General features: G+C 55.9%; 1 protein-coding gene across 1 annotated transcript; it reads right to left on the bottom strand.

Moving 5' to 3' along the window:
* Positions 1-5,724: 5,724 nt before the first annotated feature.
* Positions 5,725-11,919, bottom strand: MYORG (myogenesis regulating glycosidase (putative)). The gene has a single exon (XM_059725324.1). The coding sequence runs from the start codon at positions 11,298-11,300 to the stop codon at positions 9,186-9,188; it is 2,115 nt and encodes a 704-aa protein (XP_059581307.1). The 5' UTR covers positions 11,301-11,919; the 3' UTR covers positions 5,725-9,185.
* Positions 11,920-12,129: the final 210 nt, after the last annotated feature.

Genomic DNA, 12,129 nt, shown 5'->3' with positions numbered 1-12,129 from the left:
TGTCCTACTGCTGCAAAAGGTTGTCAATATATGCACGAGAAATCCCAGGTAGAGGCCATGCCTCCCTCTGCAGAGGAAGGCAACTCCTACCCTGACCACCACCACCACCACCACCACCAGTCTGTACCAGTCTGACCAGGGGGGAAATTCCTTCCTGACCCCAAATGCAGTGTAAGTCTGATCCTGAGCAGAGGGGCAAGACCCTCTAGCCAGGACCCTCCAGGTTTGAGTCCAGCAGGAGCACTGGCCCAGTCCCCATCCCCAGTTTGGGCTGCAGCAGCACCCAGTGCCTTCGAGGAAGACTTAAAAAATCTCTGTGATGCATGAAGCGGCAAGGTGAATTCCCTCCCAGCCCCATGCAGCCACCAGCACAGCCCAGAAACCTGGGACATCCCCATAGCAGAGCACAGGCATTGCTGCACCCAGATCATCGCTGCCCAACCTCTTAAACACCTCCGGTGATGGAGAGTCCATGGCTTCCCTGGGCATTTTCCTGTCCCACGTACATGCAGTCACGCTGTGTGGGGCAGCAGGGTGGGCCATGGGAGCAGGAGAGCCTGAATGCATGCCCCCAAACATGAATCTCTGCAGGTGCTGGTGGGACAGGTTTGCCAGCTTCCTTGGAGTGGGCACGAGCAGGATGCACCAGGGATGGCTGCGCACCTACCTAGCCCCTGGCAGCTTTGGGCTAAAGGCATGGGAGATTTGGGCGCTTGCCAACCCTCATGAGCCTACTGCTTGCTTGGGCAGGGAGTGTCTGTGCCCCTGCGTGTAGCGCAGGAAGGTGCGGACAGCTGGTACGTGCAGCTTCTTCCACCCCCCAAAACCAACCAGCTCTGCACCCCTTTCTAGTGATCTACTGAGCAACCAGAGGGATCTGGGGGAAGAGACTAGACGGGGCAAGAAAGGCTGTGGGAGAGCAAGAGCAGCTGTAGGCACCCGCTCAGCTCAGTCTCCCTTGCTAGGAGACAGGTGCTGGGTGGGCAGCATAGGGCCGGTGCCTTTAAGAGACCCAGCAGTACATGCAGGGGACCACAGTGCCGGGTGCAGGTCAGTCATCCCGCCCCATCACACGGGGAGACGCTGCGTTCGAGAGACGCCCTTTGATCCCGATGCTCTGCAACAGAAGGTTAATTTTCAAGCCTTAGGCTCCTATCTTATTTACACTGGTCTAACCCCCGAGTAGCTCTGTTTGCCCCACTGCAGAATATGACCTTTTACACTCAGCGTTTTAATTAGAGCCAGGCGCGTCTGCTGGGCCTTATGGCTTTGCTGAGGCATGAATCTTGTATCCTGAAGTATTTGGCCATGGGGAGTGTTTCTTGCTAATTAAAAACCCCAATGGCAGAGCAGAGGAACCGTGAATGGTTTTTACCAGCGAGTCCAGGTGATTTTTCAGATGAGTGATCAGCGCCAATGAACAAGCACGAAGCAGAAAGTTAATGTTCTGCCGATCAAGGCAGGGTCCCGGGAGGGCTCTGCAAAAATACCCCTGCCCTAAAATCGCAATGGGGTGAACTTTTTGGATAAGAACAGGACAACAAAGAGAACTCGCCAAAATCTAGTAGCAAAAAAATCACAGAAAATGAGGGCTGGAAAGGACCCCAGGAGGTCACGTCTAGTCCAACCCCTGCTCCAAGCAGGACCAACCCCAACTGCATCATCCCACCCAAGGCTTGGTCTACCCGAGTCTGAAACACTTCCAAATACGGAGACCCCACCACCTCTGGGTAACCTGCTCCAGTGCTTCACTGCCCTCCAATGAAGACTTCCACTAGAAAAAAGATGTCATTAAAAAGGAAAAGAAATCCCCCAGATGTTTCACAGCATGGAGAGTTCATTGCTCATAATTATCATCATGCCTGTCACTTAGAAAGGCCTGAATGCAGCTCACTCAGCACCAAGCTGCAGCCACCTCTTAGCGGGACCTGAGCAGCTGATACAGCAACGCCACGCACCACGTGGGACGGAAACTGAAGCTCTGCCCAGCTGAAACCGCAGAGGGAGGTCAAGAAAGCAGAGTGGAAACCGCCCCAGGGCCCGAGCTGGAGTTTGCAGCTAATATACGTGTGTCACAAGCTCTTTAATGACCCCAAATTGGCAGGACCTCAGTCCTGTGTCCAGCGCATCCAGGATTAGCACTGCAGCTGCCTCGAGGGACCCTACCACACTATGTGCTGTACAAACGCACGCCAAATGAGCCCATGATCTAAACAGACCACCCAGACTACGGGCAAGGGGAGGCACAGAGTGACTTGAGGCCGCCCGGGAGGTCTGTGGATGGGTCAGGATTTGTGCCCAGGTGCCAGGCCGAATCTCTACGCACCGGCCCCATGGCTAGTCTGCACCCTGAATACGGTTTATGGACTGCATTAAAACATGGGGCAGCTTCATCCGCATCACCTTTGCACTGAAGGGCCCGCACTCCTCCAAAGGCAGCGCCTCCAAAGCTGCTGGGCATCGCTAGCGCCGCCTTTCCTCGGATGTGCAGCTCCCAGCAGCAGCTGCCTGCGCTGAAGGCGTTCAGGGGAGTTCCTCTGATCAAAGAGCGCGGGTAGACGCCGCTTTTCCTCTGCTCGCCGGAAGCCTGTGGCAGGTATCAAAAGGAAAGGCGGTATATTTAGCCCTGCGCTGAGCTCTGCTTTGCTTTCATCTCCCCAGATAAAAGGCTGCGGGGGGAGCATTTTGCCCCTCGCTGTCACGTGTGTGATGCTGCCACTGCCTTTGCACTGCGCTGTCACTGGTGTCCAGAAAATTGTTTTCCCTTTAGCGCCAGCTCCCGGCCCCAGCCCCAGCACACATTCAGCCAGCTCCTAGCGTGCTTCAGTCCTGGTTTCCTAGGCATTATGGTAGCATAAATAATAATAATGGGTATCTAGCTGGTCCTTTGATCCAAGGCTTGGGGTTCGAGGCTTGTTCCTCTCTGGCTGCAGCACAGCAGCGGATACAAGGCGTGATTTTCTGGAGGGCAAAGACCAAGACCTAGTAAGGTGCCTGGAAACAGGAGCTGAATGCGGGGGCTGAGCAGGGCAGCAGTGGGGCAGTGCAATAGAAAGGATCCTGGTGTGGGTGTGGGAGATGGTCCTCAGCTCAAATGCAACAGCGACTTGCTCCTGCCCGTGCAGCGGGCAATTCAGGAGGGGGTCTTTGCTAATGTGGCCCTGGACATACAGGCCGGGTGCGATGAGTTGGCCCATCCTGGACCATCTGAATGGGCGAGCCGGGGCATCAGGTTGACCCTGGGAAATGTCAGAGATGCCCGCACACCTGTACTCCATCCTCACCCTCTCGCCCTTACCCTTCAGGCACTGCGGTATTGTGCTCCAGAAACTCATCTCCTCGTGGAAAGCTCCGATTAGTGTATTGTGACAGGGGGGCTCCCGGGGCCGAGCTCTGTGGCCCGCCCGCCTGTCACCGTGACAGCGGGCCTCCTCAGGGCCGAGCTCTTCATGGCCCGCCCGCCTGTCTCTGGGCAACTGCCCGCTCATCTGGCCCGCCACGCCTTTGATGATAATGAGTTCAATTATGATGTTAATTAAGCGGGAGGCTGCCCTTCGACTGCCCCGATGCCCAGGGGCGCTCTGCGGCTCCGACCTCCCCTAATACCGCAGCCCAAGCCTCGCAGATGGCATCATGGTGTTCTTCCTCACCGGCCCCCGCACTGGGCCCCAGAATCTTCTATGCAAGACCCCACTATGGTCTTCCCCACTCAGGCGGCCGCTCCGCCGTCATCTGGGCTACCTCACCCTCCCGAAGCCTTGTTCCCCTCTCGGGTGTGGTCCCCCCAGGACCTTCGGCTACCAGCCCTGGCCCACCTCCAGGCCAGTCGGGACCCCAGGCCCCCGGCTCTTGGGCGTCCCTCGCGGTGGGCCCCCGGCCCTTTTGACCCTCACCGGTCCTGGCCCCGGCATGGGCCAGTCGAGGGGACTCTCCCCTTCGGGCTGGGTCTCTCTAGCCACTCACTAACACTGGGCCTCACCGTGCCACTACTCCCTTCCTCCTAGGAGCAACCGCGGCACCTCGCCCACATCACTGCCACTCTCGGGGTCCGCCCTCTCTGGGCCCCTCACACACACGGGCCCTCCCGGCCCTCCTCCAACTCAGGGGTCACCCACCCGGTGCTGGTGGGAGCTAGGGGTTAAGGCGCCCCGACCCGCCTTTCACCGGGGTGATCACTGGCCTGGCATTTCCTGGGGGCTCCCGCGCCACTGAGAGCCCCCCCAGACCACCCACTCCCGGCAGGGTGCAGGTTCAGGTCATGCCCAGGACCAGGAGCCTCCTGCCATCCCCATGCAGCTCCCCCTTACCTCCGGGTCATACACAGCCGCCCTAAGGCCAGGCGATGTTGCTGCCTGCCCTCCTGCAGCCAAACTGCCTGGTTTATATAGGCCCCAAAATGGCTGCCCTAATCAGGCACCTGGAGGCTGCCAGCTCCAGGCCCTTAAAGTGGCAGAAGCACCCTGTGCTCCGCCACACTCCTCCCCTCCTTAAATCACCGCCCCCTCTCTGGGGCCTCTCATCACCACCCCCTCACACTGGGGCTCCCCATATTCGAGCCTCCGGTCTTATGGCCCCACGCACTACCGACCTCCCAACTGGGCTCACCGTCCTGCTCTCTCCCCTCCCGAAGCCTTGTTCCCCTCTCGGGTGTGGTTCCCCCGGGTCCTTCGGCTACCAGCCCTGGCCCACCTCGAGGCCAGTCGGGACCCCAGGCCCCCGGCTCTTGGGCGTCCCTCACGGTGGGCCCCTGGCCCTTTTGACCATCCTGGTCCTGGCCCCGGCATGGGCCAGTCGAGGGGACTCTCCCCTTCGGGCGGCTACCGCAGGACCCTGCCCCCTTGAGGCCTATCATTGTGCTGGCCTTACCGGGCTCGATGTACCGCCCCCTCGCACCGGGGCTACACAACCCGCTGGTTGCAAGTGGCAGGAGCACCGTGTGCTCCGCCACACTCCTCCCCCCTTAAATGGGGCTCTCATCACTGCCCCCTCTCTTGGGGCTGATCTCCCTAACGCCCCCTTACACCGGAGCTACGCAACCCACCGGTTGCTCTCACCACCGCCCCTGCACTGGGGCTGCCCGCTCACTGGGGCCGGGGTCACCATACCCCGCACGCAACCCACCGGTTGCATGTATGTTAATGAGCCAGCCATTTTGGCCCTGTCTCATCTCTCCCTAAAGCCAAGGGATTGCTTTACCTGCTATGTTCATCTGCCAGCTGGGCTCATCCTTTGTGCCCTCAGTGGAGGGAAGATGGAGGGGGTTGCGTCCTTACCCCAGACAATGAGAAACCCATGTGCAAAGCGGGATTCAATCTCCCTTGGCTTCTTACCAGGCTTTCCACACTGGAAGCATTGGACAGTCTTGAGTGGATGTATCCTCCCAACACTTTGCCTTGGGTCCTAGCATACAGTGGGGTGCTGAGGACCAGAGAAGCTCAGCGCTTGACAAGCAAAGAGGCTTAGGTGTCCCACTGATGCTTAACCATTGCTGGGGGATCCCCATCCAAAATGGGGGTCCCCAAACTCCTGCTATCACCTAAACTGGGAAGGCCTCGATCTTTCCATGTTCTCCATTGTGGTGTCCAAAGAGGCGGTTGTCGGGACCCAGGGCAGCCGGCCAGCAGCTCTCCCTGACTCCCACCCGGGCAGATAAGGGTCCAGGGCCTTAGAAGGCCGTTAGGCGTGTACTTGTGGTGCATGGAGTGGAATTAATTAGGCGGACGCTTATCAGTTGCAAAGCAAGATGATTTATTTACATCAAGGTGGTGTAAGACGGAGGTCAGAGATACTTAGTTAGTTACAGCTTAGAGATCGTCGTTCAGTCATTCTGCAGATATATATATACACGGGCCAGCGGTCAGCTTATCGGGCATGTGGGGCAAGGGTACGCCAGGGAGGTCGTGGCGGGAAGACGCTGACAACTGATCAATTTGTCAGATTTACTCCAAGGTTTGGCAGAGTTGTCTTCGACTTTGCAAAAAATGTAAGCGGGTTTTGTTTGTATGATAGCCAATTGTTTTTCGCCACGTCATAAATTTAATTAGAATCGCCAATTATCTAGCGGTCTTTGCTAGGGAGTTATTTTCACAGGGTTACTCCTTGTTTTCTTTGACCAATTATAATGATTTATATAAAGCAAAGAAGGCAAAAGTTTTTATCTCTGTTAGTGGCGCAGCAATAAATTTCTTTTTGACATGCGCAGAAAAAAGGGGTTACTATCATTATTGTTAATCCTTAGTTAACCTAGTGCAGAAAAAACTGTTTTAAATGGTTATTATTTGTTTGTGACATGGGCACTACTTAATTTGGTTGTGACAGCGGTTGTGGAGGTGACCAGAAGAGCCGGTATCTTGAGGTTCAGAGCCGATCCGAGATCTGCATGACTGAGATGTGATGAATAGCTCCAGGAGGAAGGAGTGGGTCTTGGCGATGTCGGGTCAGCTCTTGCCCTTGGTTTCTCTCATCTATCTGCCGCCAAGATGAGGCAAGATGAGGTCCTAAAAGTGATGGATGCCTTATCGTACACCATGGGACCGCTGGGGACACTTCAGTGCTCGGGGTCCCAGGCACTCCTATGAACATTGCATTTCTTCAGACTGGCCTGCAAGGTGTCTTTGGGTCTCTTTTTTTGCCCACCTCTAGAGCAGCGGCCACCAGTGAGTTGGGAGTATGGGACGTGTTTCAGGAGCAGGTGGGCAGGCATCCTTGGGACATGTCCCGTCCAGTGGAGCTGGTGCCATATAAACCTGGCTTTGATGCTGGTGGTGTTTGCTGGAGCCAGTGCTTGCTCTTTTGTCCCTCTAATTAACACAATTTCCAAGGAAATCACTGATGGTGACAATCACAATTTTAAGTGTTGCTTAAAGTGTTGCTTTTAAGTGTTGCTGATATGTCATCCAAGTATCCCACCTGTACAAAAGGGTGGGGATGACAAACTTCTTGTCTGGTTTGGGTCCTGAGGTCACGATCAGGATCCCTGCCAGGGGACACACCTCAGACAAAGCCCGAAACATCTGACCGTACCATTGGGCACCTTCCTCTATTAGGTGCCTAAATACCTATAAAACTGGTACCCTTTCTATCTCTTTACCTCACTTCCCTTTCTGGACCATCTGTCAGAGAAAAAAGCCATGCAGTCCCTAATATCCAGCCATGAAGTAGCAATCCAACCAGCAGGCAATGGAGGAGCTATTGTCATCCTCAGCCATGGAGACTACATCGGTGAGGCTACCAGACAACTCTCAGACACCAACTACTATGAAGAATTAGGAGAGGATCCCACACCAGTATTCAACACGGGGAAAAAGCCGCCTGTCTTGCATTCGACTACAAGAGGTGTGATGGGAGGCTGTGACTGTGGCTCTGGTTTGGGGCTGGAGGTTGAGCTGCAGACGCTGCTCTCTCTGCCACCTGCCCCTGCGCCGCAGCCTCTGCTTTCCCTTCCCATCGCAGCTCGGACCCCAGCTCTGGTCCTGCTCCAGCCCAGGGTATGAAGAACAGGGCACGTACATCCACCAAACCCACAATCACTCCCACCCCGCAATTCGTGACCCTCCAAGAGCCCCTTAACCTTGCCCAACTCATCAGAAGTAAACTCCCTGCTGAACACCAGGCACTGAATGGGACCCATCCCTAGCTCAGCTAGAAGTGCAAGACCTGCCACAACAATCAGTCCCTGCAGCAAAACCCTCAGGCTATACAGATCGTATACACCAGCGGTCTCCAACCTTTTTAAGTGGGAGATCACCTTTGGCATGGAAAAGCAACCCAAGATCTACCCTTGCCGCCCAGCAGGTAAGTCTGTGGGGAGAGAAGGGGGGAGAAGATCGAGAAAAAACTATTTGGGGGCGCACCTCCCCAGCAGGTAAGTCCCACCCAGCCGGGGCCCCACTCAACTTACCCCTGCTCCTGCCTGTGCAGCACTGCCCCTCACCGCGGGGGCCTCGATCTAGCGCCCATCCCTTCCCTCCCCCACGGATGGACCTGCTGGGCTGGGGCATGCACGTGCATGTATGCGGGCACTTTGTCTACCCGGGGCTTCAACACCTCCAAGGATGGAGACTCCCCCACCTCTCTGGGGAGCCTGGTCCAGTGCTTCACCACCCTCCTCCTGAGCGAGTTTTTCCTAATATCCAACCTCAACTTCCCTTGCTGCAGCTTGAGCCCATTGCTCCTTGTTTTGGCATCTGCCCCCAAGCAGACCAGTTTATTGGACTCGAAGCACCAGGGACTTAACATAGATAATGACTTCACGGTCCTTTATAATCTTCCTGATACTTGCTAACCCCTGCTCTTTACAGATGATAATGACCCTGCTTAACAAGTTTTTGTCCAATTTGCTGTTCAGCTCAGCTGTGCCTGCTTGTCTCAGAGGCCTGAGGAATGGTATTGTGGTCCCCAAAATCGTGCCTGTGTCATATAAGAAATGAAATCCGTGAACTCGGAGTCTGCACAAGATTCAAGCACGTCCTTCCATCCCACTGGTTTGGGGATTAAATCTTCGAAGTCAATAAAATGCAGGCGTGGATTACATGGGTATACAAATTGGCACCAGAGATAGGCTTGCTGGGTTTCTGTAGGTAGATCAGTCAGTAATCTCCCTCAGCAAGATGTTTGAGACTGATGTCAACCTTAACTTCCCCGTGCTGAGATCATTGCGTTTGCAGCCACTGCTCTGCTACCTTTTGCAAACCTGTCACATGAGCTGGTGGCAGGAGCCTCTGTCTCTGCAGGAGTATCACATGAATCATGCTTAAAAATTATTCTGCTGTAAGCAATGCCAGCACCGAGAGCAAAGCCACTTTATATTACAAAAAAATAAAATTGAATCAGCAGGGTGATGGAGTCACCGACCAACCCACACAATGTCCTTTAAAGAAAAACACTGTCAGTCATTGCTGTCTGAGGAGAGCATAGCGAGCAGAATCTGTGCTTTCTTTATGCTGTACATATACACGATACCAAGACCGAGATGCTCAAGCTTTAGAAAGGGACATTTTAAGTGTCAAAATGCTTATAAAAAGATTGCGGCGTGCCCCGATTATTACCATTGAGAAATTGCTCTGTGCAATGGTTATTGCTATCCATAATATCATAGCATGGGGTATTGATCTCAGGACATAAAACGCTTCCTTGGTTATAAAGTTCATTAGCCTTTGCAAAGCTTGAAGCCGAAGGGGAGCCCGTTAAGACACCCAGAGGAAATAAGCAACTTCATCCAGGTCGACCGGGTAGTCCGTCAGCAGGACCGGGGTCTTCTCAAACAGCTCCCCTTTGTAACTGCGCCACTTCCCGGCGGGGAGGTACACGTCGCGCTCTTGCTTCCCCAGCTCCAGCACTGGGGCCACCATGAGCGTGTCCCCGATGAGGAACTGGGAGTCGATTTTGTGGGCGGATTCGTCGCTCGGGGAAATCCACCAGATGGGCCGGATGATGGGGTCCCCCGTGTCCGTGATCTCCCCGGCCAGCTCCAGCAGCAGAGGGGCGACCAGGGACTCGTGCAGCTCCGTGAACCTCTGCGCAATCTCGATCACCTCCTTGTCGTAGAGCCAGGGCGGGATGGAGAACTGCATGGAGGGCATGAAGGCCGACAGCTCCAGCCAGCGGATGTACAGCTCCCGGTCGGGGATTTCAACCGCTCCTCCTGTCTTGTTCGGGAGGAAATTCCCCCCGATCATGTCCGGGAGAATGAAGGGATACCCCAGCATGCCGATGGTGAGCACGGTCGGGATGAGGGACTTGAGGCCGAGCTCGTAGCCCCACACCGAGTCGCGGTCGATGATGCGGAAGAAGCACGATATGTTCTGGGACTGGTAGCCGACACGAACCTCGGCCAGCTCGTAGAAGGGGATGGCCATTTCGGTGTACCGGCGGGACCAGATGCTGGGGTCCGACAAGGGCCGGAAGGTGCTGAACTGCTTGGGGAGGTAGCTCGTCTCTCCGGCATCGAACTTAAAGGAGGAGATGCCGTACTTTGAGCGCAGCTGCCGCAGGTGGCTCTGAAACCACTCCCTGGCCGCTGGGTTGGTGAAGTCCAGGATGGCCCCGATGCCGTTCCACCACTCCACCATGGCGGGGAGTCTCCCTGTCGGCTCCTTGATGAACAGCTGCCTCTCTATCCCCACGCCAAAGTTGGCGGACTCTTTGTGTACAAAGGGATGAATCCAGAGCGTAACTTTAACTCCGTCTTCCTTCAGTTTTCGGAACATGCCCGTCACGTTAGGGAACTTCCCCGGGTCGAAGTCGAAATCGCCGTAAGCCTGCGTGTACATGTCATCGATTTCGATATGGCTGCATGTGAACCCGTGCGCTTTGATCTTTCCTGCAAAATCAAGAACCTTGTCCTGGTCGATGTCGTTTTTGTACAGGGCCCAGGTGGACCAGATCGGGTAGCGGAAGGCGTTTTCCGACGGGATCTTGGAGGGCTTGTTGAAATACCTCCGCACCATGTACTTGTGAATGGAGGTCACGTCCGAGCCGACGCACACCCTGTAGCTCAGCTCCGGGAAGGGCTGCTGCCCCAGGGGAGGCTTGTAGGGGGAGTCCTTGTAGCGGGCCTGGAAGAAAAGGGACCATTCGGTGGCGTTGAACCCCAGGTGGAAGGGCACCGAGTCGTTGATCTTGATGGCGGCCGCCTTCGAGGACAGCCAGTACCGCTCCAGGATGCCCCCGAAGCTGTCCCGGAAGGAGTACACGTCGCTCGTCACGAAGGGCGTGGGCTCCTGGTAGCCCGGGAGCCGGATGGGCCAGTGCTGCACGCTCATCTCGCAGCCCCCGTACCAGTGCGCGTCCTCCCAGAACATGGTGTGCTCCACCACCGTGTCGGCCACGAACTCCTCCCAGCGCACGCGGTAGCACATCACCGTGTCCTTGGGCTTGACGGTCTGGATGAAGAAGTTCAGCTTCCCCTTGTCCGACCGGGTGCAGGTTAAGATCTCCCCTTCCTTGGAGCAGGACTCCAGGTCGAGGGCGCCCGACTGGAAGGCCAGTCTGAAGACCACCTCCCCGTCCTGGTTCTTGATGATGAAGCCGTCCTTCCTCAAGTCCATCAGCTCCGTCTTCAGCTGCTCCGCCTTCCTGAGCGACGCCGTGTAGTAGCACCACGCCACCACCGGCGCAATGAACAGCAGGAGCCCCACGGTTATCGTCCCAATCACAGGCCGCAGCTCCTTGGACGGCTCCTGCTTTGCTGGGGCAAAGCGTTCAGGCAAAAGGGTTCCCACGGCAGTCTCCGCTGGATGAATAGGCTGATTTTCCACGAGGCCTGGAAGCCGAACCTTGCATCTGGAAGCTTTGTTCATTACTTTCTAGTTTTTCTCTGGCTCCCCAAATGGAATGAGGAAAGCGAGATTTGATTTACGAACGGAGCTGAAATGTCCCCTCCAAGTCTATTCAGTCCTGGATGCTGGTCCCTGGAATACAATTGGGGAAAGCTGTTATGGGCAGCAAACACATAATTGAATCCTGCTTATAAAACAAGTCCCTCCAAGCTACGAGCTGGGGGGAGGCTCCCCGTGTCTCTCCGCTTTGTCCCAGTTACAGTTGTTTGCTGGCTCCTGGGTGCGAGTTGTTCAAATGCAGCTCTCCCGACGGGGATGTGCCAAGGCTCCCGTGAGCCTCGTTTGGCTGCAGCCCGGCTCAGCTCAGCCAAGCATGGGGGTTGGGATGAGAGCAGAGAGTGGCCTCTGTGTTAAATAAGGGCAGGTGGCAGAGACCGCTGCAGAAATAGCTTCACCCACCGGTCTCTGCTCTGCACCTCGACCCTGGAAAGGAGGCAGGGAGGAAACCCTGGTGCACTCCAGCGCTGCGCTGCAAACCTGAGCTTCCTGCGCGCTCGTGATGGGCAGCATGGGGGACCCCCTGGATGTGCGCTCACTGCTTCATTCCCCGTGGGCATGTGGAGGAGGCTTATTTCCCCAGGGGCACGACTAAGCACCGTGCCCAGGGCAATCCTGCAGGAGATCAGACCCTTGCTGCGTTCACCTGTCAGGAGAGAGAAAACCTCTGCCATGAAGACCCTGCGGTCCAAATACCGGACCAACGGAGGGAGGCAGGAGAAATGAATGCACGCAACAGAGACATAACTTCATAATGGTCACACCACTGGTCCCAGCAGGGCATCTGAGCTGG

This window comes from Alligator mississippiensis, chromosome 3 (assembly GCF_030867095.1).
Source record: "Alligator mississippiensis isolate rAllMis1 chromosome 3, rAllMis1, whole genome shotgun sequence".
NCBI classification, from domain to species: domain Eukaryota; kingdom Metazoa; phylum Chordata; order Crocodylia; family Alligatoridae; genus Alligator; species Alligator mississippiensis.
Note: the sequence above shows the minus strand (reverse complement) of the source record. Positions and strands in the feature narration are given on the sequence as shown.

What these genes read in the sequence shown, in the direction of transcription:
- MYORG (XM_059725324.1), bottom strand. Translation starts at nt 11,300, where the DNA reads ATGAACAAAGCTTCCAGATGCAAGGTTCGGCTTCCAGGCCTCGTGGAA.